The sequence below is a fragment of the Phyllobates terribilis genome, unplaced genomic scaffold, assembly GCF_046119375.1.
Source record: "Phyllobates terribilis strain yellow unplaced genomic scaffold, ASM4611937v1 Scaffold_3__8_contigs__length_932513732, whole genome shotgun sequence".
NCBI lineage: Eukaryota > Metazoa > Chordata > Amphibia > Anura > Dendrobatidae > Phyllobates > Phyllobates terribilis.
Genome location: NW_027362763.1, coordinates 906,598,915 through 906,618,111, shown reverse-complemented (window position 1 = coordinate 906,618,111; position 19,197 = coordinate 906,598,915). Strand labels below are relative to the sequence as shown.

General features: G+C 42.5%; 1 protein-coding gene across 2 annotated transcripts in view; it reads right to left on the bottom strand.

The window, feature by feature from the left end:
- Positions 1 to 19,197, bottom strand: part of ACOXL (acyl-CoA oxidase like) — a 612,189-nt gene that overhangs the window by 167,844 nt on the left and 425,148 nt on the right. For both annotated transcript variants that reach the window (XM_073672763.1, XM_073672762.1), the window contains exons 15-16: positions 16,415 to 16,526; positions 135 to 222 (exon numbers count right to left, since the gene is read on the bottom strand). In XM_073672763.1, the coding sequence (XP_073528864.1) occupies positions 135 to 222; positions 16,415 to 16,526 (200 nt within the window). The remainder of the gene's footprint in view (positions 1 to 134; positions 223 to 16,414; positions 16,527 to 19,197) is intronic.

Sequence of the window (19,197 nt, the reverse complement as noted above, 5' to 3'; positions counted from 1 at the left end):
ATGTGTTATTTGAGTGTTCCCTTTATTATTTTGAGCAGTGTACTAGATAACTTTGAAATATTACAGAATTGTACTAAAACATTGAGTCACTTCCATATTAACTGAAAATCTAGATGGGAAAATAATTTGCTCACCTCTATGGATATGTGCCAAAGCCAGAGTGACAACATGATGCAAACAAGAATTCCAAGCAGAGAAAAACTCTTCCTTCTGTGTCATTACCTGATGTAGAATACAGTATGGAGTTAAATAACTATTAAAGGGTTTAGACATTTACAAAAAATATGTTCATAGAATCTATCACATAATAATGATTATTACAAGTTGAAAAAATAAACTATACACTTGAATAGGTCATTAGATAAATAGGATTAAAAATAAAAACAAAACAAAAAAATGAAATAATGTTGAGTTTTGTTTGATTTTTTTAGGAACATCACTGTGATTTCATTAGCTTATTAAAGAAAAAAAAGTATTATATAATGACGACATGCAGCATCCTGAAAATAAATTGTAGGCATGTAGACACATGAATAGTTGAACGTTAGGCTGCTTTCAAAATGCCGGGAGCAGTGCCTGCTTGGTGCATTCCCAAGGAAAGCCACACAGCACACATTAAACATACCTAGAACTGATTGCGCTATCCCATACAAAAGGCATCTAGTAGAAAAAAATACTGCACCGTACACATTTTTTCTTTTAGAATGGGAGCCTACAGGAAATGGATGCGACAGACACCTGTAAGAAAGGTCTCCTGCTAGTGAAACAGATCAGAAGAAGTGACTCTGTTAGACTACAGGAAAGAAAAAAAAGAAGAGGGACAGTTCTAAAGCAACAAGTGGTACTGAACCCAAGAGGTATGCATCTAGTGCTAGGGTAAAAGCCAATGATCCATATCCTTCCTTGCACCACTCACATCATACATCCTGGAGGCAGGATCTGAATTTGCAACACTCCAGTGTTGGATTACTACGCCCTGAGCCATTTCTCTGCCACATTGGGGTTCTTCAAATGCATAAAATGGGTAGATAAATTAATATAAACTCCACAAATTCAGATGAACCACTCAAGGAGCCAGTTTGATTTCTTACTAGTTTTAGGCAATGACAGCATGACTTACAAATAGATTGGTTAAAAAAAAAAAAGATTAGTGCTCAGCACAGGGCCACTATCAAGGCATCCCTAATCTTGCTGATGTATAGGGCCCCAGGGCACAATAAAATATTGTGCATCTGCGGCGCACATCTCGGCACAGGGAGCTTTGCTGGAGCTCCACGGAAGTCAAAACACAACAGCTGCGCAGCTCCAGGGGAGTCCCTCCGCCTCTTCTGTGACGTGCTGGTGATGGCGCGTACGTGATAACGTAATCGCGTACGCGTCTGCAAGTACGCACCCACTCATCAGGATAGCAGAAGTGGAGTTGCACCTGCAGGGGATCGTATGAGAGGGAAGCATGAAAACTTTTTTTTTTAAATAAAAGGAATTAAATGGGTGGGGGAGCAAATGATGATGAATTGTGGGTGTGGGGCGGGAGACAGTGAATGATGATGAACTGAGGTGGGGGAGCAAAAATAATGATGATGAATTGAGGGTGAGGAAGAGCAAATGATGAATTGAGGGTGAGGGATGGGGCACAGCAAATGATGAATGGAAGGTGGGGAGAGCAAATGATGAATGGAAGGTGGAGTGTGGGGAGAGCAAATGATGAAATGAAATTGGGAGGGGAAAGCAAATGATGAATTGAAGGTGGGGGTGTGGAGAGCAAATGATGTATTGAATGTGGGGGGTGGGTAGAGTAAATGATGCTGAATTGAGGGTGGGCAGGAGTAAATGATGATGTATTGAGACTCGGAGATGGGGGACAGTAAATGATGATGAATTGGGGGTGGGTGGAGAGCAGTTGATAATGAATACAGGGTAGGGGTGGGAGAGAGGTCATGACAATGAATTGGGGCAGGGAGGGGCATGTAAATATAATGAATCGGGGGAGCTGGAGGTAAAGAGTGGGGGGCGTTGAGGATGCAGGAGTGTGACTGGTATTGAATTGTGGGAAAGAATACAGGTTCTAATTAATTTATATATTTATTCGGTGGGGAAAGTGGCTATTTATAATTAGCGGGGGCACAGTGGTGGATTACAATTATATTTGGAATGGTGGGTTGCATAATAACTACTTATATATTAATGGTGGGTGCATGTCTTTATTCAGCTGCATAGTGTAGAAGTTGGGAAAAAAGTGGGGAATGTGCTCTGGAAGCGGTGCTCTAGATAACTGTGTGTTATTTTCTGCATAAACGAGTCCTGGCTGGAAGGAGTGATGGCAGTCTGCATTGGATGAAGAAGAAAAGCGAAGATTAAGGACTTCAACTAGAGACGTCATTGGTGAGTCAGTGTGTTACCTGTACACTGACACTATACACTGTATACTATATACAGAGATCCTGTGTATAATGTCACTGTTGATTTCTTTATTAAATGTTGTGAGAAGGTCACTGGTAAAATACTGAAGGGGAGATATGTGTCACTCAGGCAGGATGTTAGCCTCAGTGATATGAACCTGAAAAAATGCTCCAGCATACTAAGTGCGGAGAGGGGTTAATCAGCCATATTAAGGGCTGGGTTTTTGTGGACAGCTAAAGAGTGGGTGAGAGGCCGTTCACCATTTCTCCACCCCAGGGTGTGATCCAGAAGGTAAATACGGAACCTTTGGAGTCATTCAGTGTGCAGTGTCTCTGGAGATGAGAGCCCCAGAGCTGTGCTCATATTGAAGAGAGCTGAACCTTTGTGTTTTTTCTTGAGCGGGCGGATCCCCGCTGCCACAAGGACTGTACTGTATGCTATTTTGTTTTCCCGTTATGCAAGAAGGGCCGTGTTTGTTAATTTAATTTTCAACTGGTTTACGCAGCAAGTTTTTTTTTTTTTTTTTTTTTAACAAACTAGAAGAAAACTTAAAGCTCACCTGTCAGCAGGATTGTGCTCAGTAAACCACATACACTGTCAGGTGGGTGACATTACACTGATTAATATGATACCTTGGTTGCTGAAATCTGTCCTGTCGTTCTTGTGTAATCTTTACTTTCAGTTTGGAGATGATGATATGCTCGTGCTCCGGGGCGGCCTGTGGGGTGTGCTCTATCTGGTGCTCTGCTTACATATTCATCTGTATGCTCTTATGACAGCTCACTGTGCCTTCACTGACCTGCCTCCTATTTTACCTAGCCCCGCACTACTAGATGCATTAAGTAAAATAGGAGGCAAATCAGTGAAGGCACAGTGAGCTGTCATAAGAACATACAGATGAATATGTAAGCAGAGCATCAGACAGAGCCCACCCCACAGTCCTACCCCAAAGCACGGGCATATCATTATACAGTATTATAATGTCGCCCACCTGACCGTGTATGTAGTTTACTGAGCACAATCCTCCTGAAAGGTGAGCTTTAAACGGAAACCGTTCTTGTGGTCTATATCTGTGAGCAGCCAAGTGAGCCGATCTACCACAGGTGGGGATACAAGAGCAGGCAACTTCCCCAGGAAGCAAGTGTGATGGCTGTGGACAAACTGCATGTCGGGTGAAGGCAGCTATAAGCCAGGGAGAGAATTCAGAAAGCATGGAGGAGCTGATAAAACACCTGGTCCAAGTCCTGGAACAGCAGCATCAACAGCAGCAGCAAGCCCAACTGTAGTATCAGCTATCACAACAGGAAAAGAATAAACTGTTGGTGCAGCAGCTCCAACAACAACTGCAGCAGAAACAACAGCAACAGGAGGTGCTTACACGGCAGACGGATCTACTCGCAGAGGCCATTCGTGGGAGGCCAGCAGCCCCTCCCCCAAGTTCAGGTAATAACTCATATGTCCAGAAGGCGGTAAGACGTGGCATACAAAAGATAACCCCAGGTTATGATGTTGAAGCATTTTTAACCGTGTTTGAAAGGGTACCAGTGTGGGAGAAGCTGCTGCCGGAGCAGTGGGCAGAGGTGTTGGCCCCCTAACCGGTGAGCCCCAAAAGGCTTATTATGACCTGGTCTTACAGGATGCACAGGAGTATTCCAAGCTAAAAACTGAAATATTGGCACACTCAGGAGTGACTATATCTGTCAGAGAACAAAGGGTCCACCACTGGGCGTATTGCGGTAACAAACCCCCTCGCTCCCAAATGTTCGACCAGCTACATCTGGTACAGAAGTGGTTGCAGCCGGAGTCCTCCACCCCAGGCCAGACGGTCGAGTGTGTTGTTATGGACAGATTTATTCACTCCCTTCCTAGGACGAAGCAGACCTGGGTTGCCCAGGAAGACCCCTGGAGTGCCAACGACCTGGTTGGCCTAATGGAAAGGTATAAAGTGGTCGAGAAGTCCTTAAAGGGGTTTTCCCACAAACAAAAGTTGATTTTCATCAATAGATCTTGGAATAATAATAAGTTCCACAAATGGATGTGTTTAAATAAAATGTCCCTGTGCTGAGATAATCTTACAAATGTGCCCCTGCTGTGTACTGTGTAATGACTGTGTCTGACCGTGTACAGAACACGGTCTGATCATACCACATCTCCTGGGCAGGAAGGAAGCAAAACAGTATATAGACATTACAGCATGGGATCACAGCTGATTCTTTCTTTGAAGGAAAACATTGTTTAAAAACAGACAGTGAAAAGACTCAACTTTATATTCTCTTTTGCTTCCTCCCCTGCCAAGGATCAGTGGTATGATCAGACCGTGTTCCGTACATGGTCAGACATAGCCATTACACGGGGGAACATTTATAACATTATCTCAGCACAGGAACATTTTTTTTAAACATATCCAATTGTGGAACTTATTATTATTCCAAGATCTATTGATTAAAATAAACTTTCGTTCATGGGAAAACCCCTTTAAGGAAACTGGGCTTGGTCACATCCCCATGTCCCAAGGGGCTGCTGAGGGGTTTCTGAAGGCCGTAGGGAAGGACGTAATTTCTTGGAGGTGTCACAGTCCTGGGCACATAGCCGTCCATTGTCCCATTTCCTCTGAACAGATGGACTGTAGCATAGGGAGGTGTTGTTCGTATTATGTCTATCCGGCCTGCAGTCTGGACTATCAGCCCGGTGAGCGGCTGCAGGCATGTCCCGGCACAATAAATGGAGTACTGGTGTCTGGACTCTTGGACTCGGAAAGTTTGGTGACCCTGGTAAGGGCCACACTCCCCCACTAGTTGATTCCCAGATATCTCATGGGCATCAGCTATATTCATGCCAAGGACTACCCTGTTGTCAGAGTGACTATAGAAACAAACTGTGGCACAGAGTCCTATGAAGTCGGAGTAGTTAAAGATCTGCTACACCCAAGTACACTGCTCAAAAAAATAAAGGTAACACTCAAATAACACATCCTAGATCTCAATGAATGAAATATTCCCATTGAATACTTTGTTCTGTACAAAGTTGAATGTGCTGACAACAAAATCACACAAAAATCATCAATGGAAATCAAATTTATTAACCAATGGAGGCCTGGATTTGGAGTCACTCCCAAAATTAAAGTGGAAAAACACACTACAGGCTGATCCAACTTTGATGTAATGTCCTTAAAACAAGTCAAAATGAGGCTCAGTATTGTGTGTGGCCTCCATGTGCCTGTATGACCTCCCTACAACACCTGGGCATGCTCCTGATGAGGTTGCGGATGGTCTCCTGTGGGATCTCCTCCCAGACCTAAACTAAAGCATCCGCCAACTCCTGGACAGTCTGTGGTGCAATGCGACGTTGGTGGATGAAGCTAGACATGATGTCCCAGATGTGCTCAATCGGATTCAGGTCTGGCGAACGGGCGGGCCAGTCCTTAGCTTCAATGCCTTCATCTTGCAGGAACTGCTGACACACTCCAGCCACATGAGGTCTGGCATTGCCCTGCATTAGGAGGAACCCAGGGCCAACTGCACCAGCATATGGTCTTATAAGGGGTCTGAGGATCTCATCTCGGTATCTAATGGCAGTCAGGCTACCTCTGGTGAGCACATGGAGGGCTGTGCGGCCCTCCAAAGAAATGACACCCCACACCATTACTGACCCACTGCCAAACCGGTCATGCTTAAGGATGTTGCAGGCAGCAGATCATTCTCCACAGCGTCTCCAGACTCTGTCACGTCTGTCACATGTGCTCAGTGTGAACCTGCTTTCATCTGTGAAGAGCACAGGGCGCCAGTGCCGACTTTGCCAATCCTGGTGTTCTGTGGCAAATGCCAAGCGTCCTGCACGGTGTTGGGCTGTGAGCACAACCCCAATCTGTGGACGTCGGTCCCTCATATCACCCTCATGGAGTCGGTTTCTAACCGTTTGTGCAGACACATGCACATTTGTGGCCTGCTGGAGGTCATTTTGCAGGGCTCCGGCAGTGCTCCTCCTGTTCCTCCTTGCACAAAGGCGGAGGAAGCGGTCCTGTGGCTGGGTTGTTGCCCGCCTATGGCCCCCACCACGTCTTCTGGTGTACTGGCCTGTCTCCTGGTAAAGCCTCCAGCCTCTGGACACTACACTGACAGACACAGCAAACCTTCTTGCCACAGCTCGCATTGATGTGCCATCCTGGATGAGCTGCACTACCTGAGCAATTCTGTGGGTTGTAGAGTCCGTCTCATGCTACCACGAGTATGAAAGCACAACCAACATTCAAAAGTGACCAAAACATCAGCCAGAAAGCATTGGTACTGAGATGTGGTCTGTGGTCCCCACCTGCAGAACCACTCCTTTATTGAATGCGTCTTGCTAATTGCCAATAATTTCCATCTATTGTCGATTCCATTTGCACAACAGCATATGAAATTGATTGTCAATCAGTGTTGCTTCCTGAGTGGACAGTTTAATTTCACAGAAGTTTGATTTACTTGGAGTTATATTCTGTTAAGTGTTCCCTTTATTTTTTTTGAGCAGTGTACAATAGTGCGGGACTTTAGCTTGTTCTGGGACTTATGGCGAAAGGTGGGGTTGCCAAGTTACTCAGATAAGAGCCGGTTCAACCATGAAGAATACCCATTGCAGTTGGGAGAGGATGCATTCCCCCTGTATGTCCTTGATGGCAAAAAGGACGAGACGGTGACCCATGAGGCTGACATTCCTGAGTTGCGGGTTTCTGGGGGGAATTTTGGGACTGCTCAAACCTTATATTAAAAGGGGCATTTGATAATGTTACTGTTTTAAATGGGGTTTCTTAAGAGCTGGTGGCCGACATTAGGCTTCCTTAGTTTGTGGTAAATGAGGACTTGCTATATCGGGTTACTAAACTGAGAGGGGAAGTAATACAGCAACTGTTAGTACCGGAGCCCTATAGGCGTAGGGTGCTAGACCTGGCCCATTGTCATGTCTTGGGTTGGCGTCTTGGTGTAGACAAAACCCAAGAGCAGGTCCTTCAGAGGTTCTATTGGCCGGGATGTCACTGAGAGCTTGTTAACTACTGCCGGTCCTGTCCCACTTGTTAGCTAACTGCTCCGGTATCTCACTTCCGCAGTCCCCTAGTGCCATTGTCCATTATAGAGGTCCCATTTGACCAAATTGGCATGGATCTTGTCGGACCCAGGGTCTGCCAGAGGGCACCAATATATCTTGGTGGTCATGGACTACACAACATGGTACCCGGAGGTGGTACCACTGGGAAATTCCTCTGCCAGGAGTATAACCCGAAAGCTAGTCCATATTTTTTCCCGGACGGGCCTGCCAAAGGAGATCCTGACGGACCAAGGAATTCCTTTCATGTCCAAAGTGATGAGGTAGTTGTGTAAGGCTCTCCAGATTACACAACTCAGGATGTCTGTGTACCATCCGCAGACAGACTGCCTTGTGAAGAGGTTCAACAAGACCCTGAAGTACACGCTCAAGAAGGTCGTGGAGAAGGATGGCCGAGACTGGGATTGCCCACTTCCGTATCTGCTGTTTTCTACTAGGGAAGTTCCACAGACCTCTACGGGGTTTTCACTGTTCGAGCTGTTGTACAGCCAGCACCCTCAAGGACTTCTGGATATTGTGAGACCTGGGAAGAAGAGGTTACACCCCATCGGAGCATCATCGAGCATGTGGCCCAGATGCAGGAAAGGATTGCAAAGGTAAAACTAATTGTGAGAGAGAACCTCCTTCAAGCACAAGAGGCCCAGGCAAGAGTCTACAATCGGTCAGCAAGGCTGAGACAGTTTAGCCCTGGAAATTCGGTGTTAGTGCAGATTCCCACTGTCAAAAGTAAAATTTCTGGCCAATTGGCAGGGGCCATAAGAAGTGGTCGAAAAGCTGGGCGACATCAACTACAAGGTCCACCAGCCGTTGAGGAATAAACCCCACTAGGTGTACCACGTCAACCTGCTTAAGCCATGGCGAGACAGGGAACTGGTGGAAGCAATGTGCCCGGGGACCAATCCTGAAGCAAGGTCGAAGATGTCACAGTGGCAGAGACACTAACACCGGCCCAGAAACAACAGTGCCAAGACATGCTGCAGCGGAACCGAGACCTATTTTCAGAGTTGCCGGGATGTACGCAGGTTGTCGAGCACGACAACCTGAAGGAACCGCATGTGCGGGTAAACCTAAAGGCATATCGAATCCCCGAACCGAGGTGATTTTGAAGGAGGTCAGGAAAAAGTTGCGCCTGGGCATCATTGAGGGGTCAAAGAGCGACTGGTACGGCCCCATTGTCCTCGTGTCGAAGCCTGATGGAGAATGGCGCTTTTGTAATGATTATATGAAGCTGAATAAGGTGTCCAAGTAAAGAACGGCAAGGTTAATTTTAGTAGTTTTCACATATTGTGCCTGTTAAAGCTTGATGATGGCATCAAAACTGTCATATGAAGGGGACTACTGTTATTCATCAAAGTCTGAGATTTTTCTTAAAGGGGAATTCCACTTCCCCTACAGATTTCAAACTGTCTCAAAGCAGACATCACAGAAAGATGAGCGCGAAAAAATGTACATTGCAGAAAGCAAATGAAGGAAGACCAGACAGAAAAAAATACACATCCTAATGATTAAGACACATTCTGACTACACCATTTTCTTTTTAATGATAGTCTGTATTTTTAAAGTGAATAGGGAAAGACCATGTATTCAAGGACACTAAACAACTATTAGTCAGTATTTGTTCAGAATATATTTGCTGTCACTTCCCTTTGCTATGGCTGCAAGAGAATCCTACACTAGGTGTAAAATATACAAATGGAAGCAATATTGGACATATGATGTAATATTACCATGAAGAATGTTCTGTTAGGACGACCTTTGATACAGTATATTCTTACAAAGTATTAACGTCACATGTGATTTTACATTTTTTGAGAGAAATACAGTGCCTTGAAAAAGTATTCATGCCCAGTGAACTTTTTTACATTTTTTCACACATTTCCACACATTTACCATAAATGTATTTTATTGTTATTTTAGGTGATATACTAGCACCAAGTAGTAGTATTTGTGAAGTGTAAAGGAAATGATACATGGTTTTCTAAGTATTTTAAAAATACAAATCTGAAAATTGTGCATTTATATTCAGCCCCCCCAAGTTAATACTTTGAAGGAATGATTCATAAGTAGTTTGCACTAGAACATTTCATTTTGTGTTTAACTCCTCATACCAAGAAGGAAAAAAATGATAAATGTAAACTACTATATATTTTCCTAACAATAATGTATATGTCTTTTTCTAATTGTGGATCTTTCACAGTATGTTATTTAAAGGGGTGGGGGTAGAGTTAACCTATGTGGGAATTCCTTGTTGTTTTTTTTGGATATGACTTTGAAACTTGATAAAAATTATCTATTCAAAAAATTGTTTCTATAGATAGTTACTTTCTTAACAGGTCTAAAATTTCGCACTCTATGCACCGTAATATACAGTTGAAACCAGAAGTTTACATACACTATATAGAAGGACACATATGCATGTTTTTCTCAATATCTGACATGAAATCAGAAATAAATCTTTCCCTTTTTAGGTCAATTAGGATTACCATCATTTTAAATATTTGCCAAATGCCAGAATAATGAGAGAGAGAGAATGTTTTAAGCCATTTTTATTACTTACTGCAAAGTCAAAAGTTTACAAACATTTAATAATAATAATTTTTATTTTTATAGCGCCAACATATTCCGCAGCACTTTACAAATTTTAGCGGGGACTTATACAGACAATACAGAATAAGCATATCTCATATCGAAAGGAGTGAGGGCCTTGCTCGCAAGCTTACAGTCTATGAGGAAATGGGGGAGACACAAAAAGTAGAATGTACATATATTGTATAATGCAGCCTTGATATACTAAATAGGATAAATAATAATACATGGACTGGTCCCCTGCCAGTATGTGTACAGTCCTGACCGAGGCTATTAAGTGCATGGTTGGTATGAACCTGAAACTGAAGAATATTTTAATATGGGGGAAAACTGAGACGGACAGATAGTGTGTGGAGGCGATAAGCCAGTCTAAAGAAATGGGCTTTTAGGGTCCGCTTGAAACTGTGGGTATTGGGAATTAATCGAACTGTCCTGGGTAGTGTATTCCAAAGAATTGGCGCAGCACGCGAGAAATCTAGGAGACGGGAGTGGGAAGTTCGGATTATGGAGGATTTTAGTTTTAAGTCATTGGCAGAATGGAGGGCACGTGTAGGGTGGTAGACTGAGACAAGGGAGGAGATGTAGGGGGGTACTGAAGCATGGAGCGCTTTGTGGGTAAGCGTGATAAGTTTAAATTTAACTCTATATTGGATGGGCAACCAATGCAATGACATTTCATTAGTATTTGGTACCATTGCCCATAAACTAAATGATTTGGGTCAAACATTTGGGATACCCTTCCACAAGCTTCTCACAATAGTTGGTCGGAATTTGGGACCATTCCTCCTGACAAAACTGGTGCAACTGATCCAGGTTTGTAGGTCACCTTGCTCGCACCTGCCTTTTCAGCTTTGCCCATAAATTTTCAATAGGATTGAGATCAGGGCTTTGTGATGGCCACTCCAAAACATTGACTTTGTTATCCTTAAGCCACTTTGTTACCATTTTGGCAGTATGCTTGGGGCCTTTGTCCATTTGGAAGACCCATTTCCGCCCAAGTGTTAACTTCCTGGCTGATGTCTTGAGATGTTGCTTCAGTATTGCTACATAATCTTCTTTCCTCATGATGCTATCTATTTTGTGATGAGCACCAGTCCCTCCTGCAGCAAAACAACCCCACAACATGATGCTACCACCCCCGTGTTCTTAGGCTGCCAAGCTTCTCCCTTTTTCCTCCAAACGTAAAGATAGTCATTATGCCCAAAAAGTTCAATTTTAGTTTCATCAGACGTCAGGACATGTCTCCAAAAATTAAGGTCTTTGTTCCTGTGTGCATTTGCAAACATTAATCTGGCTTTTTAGGTTTCTTTTGGAGTAATGGCTTCTTCCTGGCAGAGTGGCCTTTCAGCCCATGTTGATACATTACTCGTTTCACTGTGGTTATTGATACAATCTTACCAGCTTCCTCCATCATCTTCACAAGGTCTTTTGCTTTTGTCCTTGGGTTGATATGCACATATCGGACCAGAGCACATTCATCTCTGGGATACAGAATCCGTCTCCTTCCTGAGCGGTATGATGGCAGGACATTTCCATCTTGTATGTACTTGCGTATAATTGTTTGTTCAGATGAACGAGGCACCTTCAGGTATCATAAAATTGTACCCTACGATGAACAAAGAGGAACGCCAAGCATGTGAAAACAGATTTTATAAAACTACATTTCTCTGTAAGCAGACCTCTACTATGGGCCATACAGGTATGTATAGATTTACATTTCTATCACCTGTATGGCCATATTATAGGTCTGATATCTCCCAGAGGAGTGACAGATTCCCTTTAAACCTAGTGTTGAAGAAATCCTGCCTATCTGTTTAATAAGGCAAGAAATCCCCACCTATCTGTTTAGTAAGGCAAGAAATCCCCGCCTATCTGCTTATTTTGCATTCCCCACCCCCCTCTCCCCTGCACGTCACAGATCCACAGGGCGTTTGCCAGCAGCACTTCCACGGGATTAATCCACATGGTCTGGGGCACAGAGGGCAGAGGTGCTGATCTCCTGTGATCCTCAGACAGCATCTATGGCCACGATGAGCTACAGAGGTGCCGCACAATAATACCGTCCTTCTGCCGCCATCAGCTGCTCTTGGAGAGGACGCAAAGCATATGAAAACAGATTTTATAAAACTACATTTCTATGCAAGCAGACCTCTACTATGGGCCATACAAGTATGTAATAATAATAATCTTTATTTATATAGCGCTAACATATTCCGCAGCGCTTTATAATTCAGAGGTTCATATACAACAGTCATAAGTAACATAGCTAGAGATAATACAATAATCACAGCAAAAATAATGACGGCCCTGCTCATAAGAGCTTACAATCTACAATGAGGTGGGGGTGACACAAAGTACAATGGCTTATTTACAAGGATGGTCCAGCCATCTTGAGGGGATGAGGGATAGATAAAAGCTGCAAGAGCTCATCACCAGCCAGTATCTGTAGTGCTTTTTGGTTCGGTGGAGAGTATGTATAGATTTCTATCACCTGTAAGGCTCATATTAGAGGTCTGATATCTCCCAGGGGAGGGTGATAGATTCCCTTTAATAACTTTCACCACCCCTTAAGGCTAAGTGCCCACGTAGCGTTTTTCAAGCGTATATGCTGCGGAATTTCCGCAGCATAAACGCTTGTTAAACGCTAGGTAATCCGCCCCCCATGGTCCCCAAGGGGATTCCACAAGTTCTATGCCCATGCTGTGGATTTTTCCGCAGCGTTTATGCTGCGCTCAAAAATCCGCAGCATGTCCATTAGTTTTGCGAAAGCGCGGCGTAATCGCCGCCATTGACTTGCATTGAGACGCACATAATCCGTGTCAGTACATTTGTACTCACGGATTATATGCGTTTCAATGTGCGGATTGTACCCAAGTCTGGAGGAGAGAAGACTCTCATCCAGAGCTGGGTACCATAGAAACTGTAAAAAAAAGAATAAAATAAAAAATAAAGTTTTATATTCACCTTCTGACGGCCCCCGGTCTCCTTCCCTGTGCGTGCGGGCAGGACTGAAGGACCTGCAATGACGTCACAGTCATGTGACCGCAGGCCCTTCAGTGCAGTGTCCCGCGATCAGCTGGCAGCCAGGGAGGAGGGCAGCAACACACGCCGGGCCATCGGAGGGGAAGTATAGGGTTTTTTTTTATTTTGTACCATTCTTTGGGGTCACACTATATAAATCCATGCCGTTTACATGGATTTATATAGTGTGACCTAGTTGTCAAGCACTTTCCAAGTGATGCTAAAATCGCCTGGAAAGCGCTTGTCAATCCGCATGCAGAAACGCATGTGAATACGCTTCAAATCTGCATGTATTTGGCAGGAAAAATGCATGCACAATCTGCATGCGTTTTTTCTGCCAGGGAGATGCAGAAATGCTGCAGAAATTTTCTGCTTCATTTCTGCATCGTGGGCACATAGCCTTACACTCTTCTCTGACATACTACACACCTCAGTTCATGATCCGATTCTCTGAAAGTACACCACCTTGATCGCATAAACCTAAGATCCACCCACACCACCAGAAGCTGGAATATCTCTGCATACTTGATTAACTCAGAGGATTTTAAGCAATTTCTAATGAGTGAGTAGGTAAACTACTTGAATACCAATGTAAAACATCAAAGGATGACATCAGTCTCTTTTTTAAAAAAAAAAAAGGATCTAGAGCTATGTGGACAAAACTGCATTTATCTCACATAAAATACCCCACTATGAATTTCAATATAAAGCCCTTTCAGAAGGACACATCTAAGAAACTTTCATGATTACCACAGATACAAACCAATGTCATCTTGAAATATGATAACTTATTGACATGTTCCTTTTATGTCATACACAATTCTGTTACCAATACTTTATTCGAGGGAAAAATAAGATAAACTGTTGCCCAACTTCATAAGATCTTTCAGATTTTCTTCCTATGTTAGCCCCAGTGTGAGGAATACAATGTTGATGTTTAGCACTGCTTTTCGGGACGTCTTGCAGAAAGCATGGTTGAAAGTGAGTGGCAGTTCGGTTGTAGTGTTGAATCAACTTGTTTCCTGAACTTTTTGCTCTTTAAAAATCCTAACCTCCCTTTCCCCTTCTAATTTTTCATTTTGTTACTGGATTTATTATAATGTACTTTTATTGATAACTCCAGAAATGGCTCAAAATCTTGCAAATAATGGATGTGTCCACCACAAGCTTAGACAATAAAGTAAACCACAAATTATCAATTCAATTATTAGTAGCCATCACAAGGAGGATACTTTCTCTTTAACCACAACCCTCAGTTTCCCCAAATACAGGTTTAAAAGGTTTTAAAGCACCACTCCAGCATTTTGTTTTCATTTTACCGCTGGAGTGGCGTCACTAATGTGAGTTCCCTGCCCTTAGTAATATACTTACCAACAGCCATCCGCTTCTGTTATCAGCGCCGCTCCAGTCAGTCCTCTGCAGGTTGTGACCTGCCGGATTGCTCCAGTGCTTACTGGGAAAGCCGGTAGGTCATTCCACAATGTAAGTCTATGAGAGCCAGAGTATGGCCAGAACAAGGCTCTCATATACTTACTGGCATGATTTTGGAGTCAAACCCTTGATTCTGTGTTCTGTGGTCAGCGTCTCTTTTCACTGAGCCACAACTGATACATACACCTTTGCTTTGGGTGTTTTAGTTCTGTTATCTTTGTTTCTGCCGGTTTTGGGTAACAGGTGTATTCCATTTACTCTGTTTGTCTATCCTATTACCTTTCGGGTACAGTTTAAATACCTTCCCATACTGCAGCTTCCTGCTGGTGATAGACTTTGTTGGATTCATTCACTGTGCTTTTGTTTGTGTTGGTTGCAGTTGCTTTGTGCATGATTCCTTTTCTCCTTAGGGAACTGTTACTCTAACGATCCTAAGAACTGCTAAGGACATTCAGGGTAACCTGCCATTCTTTACCTTAGGGTGCCAACTTCCGCGGTCAGGCAGGGACAGACCAAGGTCAGAGAAGGGCTTTTCCTTGTCTGAACAGGGACCTGTAAGGTTCAGGTATTTGCCTTCCTGGTTTGTATGTTACCCGTGTGAATGTGCTTTGGCAGTCAAAACACTTGAATTGAGAGCTTGAGGCCGTTACCTCTGACTTCCGGTCAGTCAGAAGCTGCAGTCACAAGATGGCAGATTGGCACTGGAGCAAAGCTGGGAAAAGTAAAAGACGGCGAATGGTAAGTATATTAGGGATTAGGGATACCACTCCAGAAGCTGCAAAAAAAAAATGCTGAAATGTGCTTTAAACTGGACACCCACTTTAACTGTGCCTGCAGAACTGACACCGAAAGACAAGCTGGCCTTCTGATATGTGTACTTATATAAAAAAAATTGTATGTTTGCAAAGTAACACCTCACAGATTCAAATTGTAAAAGTTGTGTACAACTTTGCACTAAAAAATCAATGCAAAATGAAGAGACTTCGTAACTATGCTTCAATAACAATTGAAGACCGTTACTACCTTCTTGCAGCAAAGAGATGCACAATGTAAAGGCCCCTATACACATTAGACTAATGTTGACCGAGCCCACTGATGTCGTCGATGTTCTCCTGGAGATCTGCTGCCAAAGGACATGTCAGTCAGTGGCTCTCTCATAGAGAACAAAGGAGCGCTCCTCTGTGTGTGGGAGAAAGGTCTGAGATGACAGTCAGCTGAACGATCAGCCAAAGCATCATTTGGTCAACAGCCATCTAATATGTATAGGGGCTTTAAGACTATACTAGCACAGCCTTGGGCTTTCTTGTCAGCTGTATATGATATAATTGCTTTATGTATACCTCCTTATAAAAGGCTGCAACCTTTGCTACTGTGTAGGCACAACATGGCAGTCTTCCAATGGCCTGTCACTGTAAAAGATAGGCAGTATAAAGCAGCATCTTGGAGACATAACCCTTACATACAGTGTGTAAGTAGGTAAAATATGAGAAATGTTTAAAACTAGGAGCAAGTTGTATACAACTGTGTATGCGGGAGCTATGGAAATGAATTAAGGAACGAAGACTGCAGAGGAGTATGGTGCAACTCTTCTTAACTCAAGCACTAGCATAGGTAAAAATCATCATTTCCATGTGGCAGGTATCCATAGTCTCTAATGACAAGCATAGTGTCTTCCCATTGGGAAAATCTAAGATAACTATCTGGCATACTTCAGAAAGGGTTTAGTCATTTCTTTGCTATTACATAGAAATGGTTTCGTTCATAAAGACTACTTATTTCCTGGCAGGAATCCAAATACTAATAAAATGTCCATAACAAGCAACATAATCAAACATGACATGTGAATATGAATCACATTTACTTCTAATGTTTGCAATAAAGAGTTAATTTAACGCATTACCTTGTTGTAAAGTCTGGCAGCCAGCCCTCGCTGTAGTACCCTCTCCCGAAAATTCACAGCTTTCAGAAAGAATATCAAGTTGCTGATCTTATCTGAGCTGATTGACAAGATACTGGAGGAATGAAAAACACCAGTTAGAATACGCAACAAAAAATGAAGGCTTGATAAAAATAAAAGGTATGTATATAATTAATGTATATAATTAGAATTTCACTATTCGCAGCAGACGTTAAACACACATATTCTAAAACCATAGGTACAGGTTTACTATTATATTTCTAAATATATATTTCTCAGATCATGAATGCAGTACAAATGCACTCAGAAATACACATAATAATACACAATACACAATTTTTGAGCACTAAGCATAAATACAGTGACTAACAAAAGACACATTAAGGCCTCCTTCATTGGGTTTGACTTACAAATACTGTTGATGCAAAAAAATTATTACAATAGGCACGGGTAATTGAGGCATTAAAGGGGTTATCCAGGACTATTTTTTCCCTATGGGCCTAACAACTAACAGGCAGGTAGTTGCTAACTACCTGCTTGTTCTGTCCTGCACTGGCACCAAGTGGTCACTGACTTCTCCTGCCAGCGATTCAGCGGCTCAATGTCAACAGAGCAGCTCTTCTTCTGGGAAGCTCTGTTGATGCCAACTTCATGCTGATTGACAGCTGGCACACACCCAATCTGTATAACGCCAGCAGTCGTGCCTCCGTCAGCAGAGCAGAAAAGTTGATGCTCGCTGACGTGATGTCAGCGAAAGCTGCTGAATCACCAGCAGGAGCGGTGAGTGACACAACAGGCAGATAGGTACCAACTACCTGCCTGTTTTTTGTTTTTTACTATTGGCCAAAAAGCTAAGTCCTTGACAACCTCTTGAGTGATTACAGGTTCAAATCCTCATTACTAAAAAAATTTTTTTGAAATAGTTAACCTTTTTTTATTAACAAAAATACAAGTCAAATAACACTCATAAATAAACCCTTTAACCTCCCTTTAATTGGGTTGCACATGACTACAAAATTGATGACTTATCCTCAGGACAGGTCATTGATTTTAGATGGGTGAAATAAGGCAAAAATATTTATAAAAGGAAATGTGTCATCAGAAAATTAAATGTATAAATCAGATTTTTGGGTTACATGTATTTTTAAAACATTTTTTGCCAATGTGTATTTTTTTTATTAAAAAGCAAAATTAGCAGTTTTAATACAAGCTTTTTAGACTTTAATTTACTGTTGGAGGAGACTACAGCAGTCTCCTTAACAACGGAGGCAAGATTTTAATTATTGATAACACCTCTAAAGCACAGTAAATAAATAAGTATAAAAGGTATCCACCAATCACAATAGGCGACGTCACAGCTCACCCCACCCCCCTCCCTACACAAAGACATTTGCACATGCTCATTAGATGCTTCAATACAAAAGATAGAGTCAAAGTCTATTCATTGCGGCTACTGTACATGTGGATTTCCTAAAACATCAGAAAGTTAAAGCCTAAAAAAGTCACAATGGCCAGTGTGAAAACTGAAAGATTTCTATTTGTTAATTTTAATAAAAGATTGCGAGATGAAAAAAATAACATTGGCAAACATTTATAAAAAATCCTTTAAAAATATAATTTTTGTTATGACATATTCCCTTTAATAACCACAAAAACATATAGAATATATAGGAAATGTCTTCGCTAATAACCTTGTATCCTTCCATTCAGTAATTTGGTAGATATTGAACAGTGCCCCTAGAAGCATAGCATATTTTTATGTCAGCTACTGGAGAGGAACAACAGAAAGACAGTGTAAAAGACAACAGAAAATGTTCTACAGGTACACAGTTCATATGAGGACATGACTGATGATAAATCCATGACCGATGATAAATCAGTGCTAGGAAAAAACAGAAAAATGTAGATTATTGCCACACACCCACATCCAACTTCCCCTCTTCAAGAGACTCACTATCTGTCCTCAGGTAGATCTGCTGCGGAACATTTCAAACTATTTGTTGGAGAATGGCCAACCCAAGTGTAGTGTTACAATACAATACACCATATGTCATCCATATATAACATCTCAGTCATTCAGCCAAATGAGCAATAGCTATGCAAGGAGAATCGGAATTCAATTTGGAAATTCATTTGTTTCCATGTTCCATATATACTATAATAATTTACTGCATTCAGTCAACTAAACAGAAGCTATATATGTGTCAGATATCAATTAAATTTGGAAATTCATGTGTATCCACCTATGCGTAGAATCATAAGTCCTTAATTTTTTTATTGGACTTATTTCTTCCACATTTAAAGGGGTTATCCAGGACTTTGTTTCCTACGGGGCTAATCAGTTATCGGCAGGTTGTTACTAACTACTGATAACTGATTAGCCCCGTAGGAAACAAAGTCCTGGATAACCCCTGTTGTTACTAACTACCTGCCTGTTCTGCCATGCGGTAATCTCTCCTGGTTCAAAGTGGTCATAGACCACTCTTGGCAGCAATGGTCCTATTTCCTGTGACATCACTCCTACAGAGCAGTTCCTTCTCCTCCAGTCTGCTCTATTGATGGGACATCTCTGCCAATGTCATTTAGATTGACAGAAAGCTCTCTGCTGCATTATGCTGAGCTGGCTGTCAATCAACATGACATCGGCAGTGACGCCTCGTCAACTGTGCAGACTGGAGGAGAAGGAACTGCTTTGTCAACAGGACACCACAGAAAGAAGGAGAATCCCTGCCAGGAGTGGTCCATGACTGCTCTGAACCAGGAGA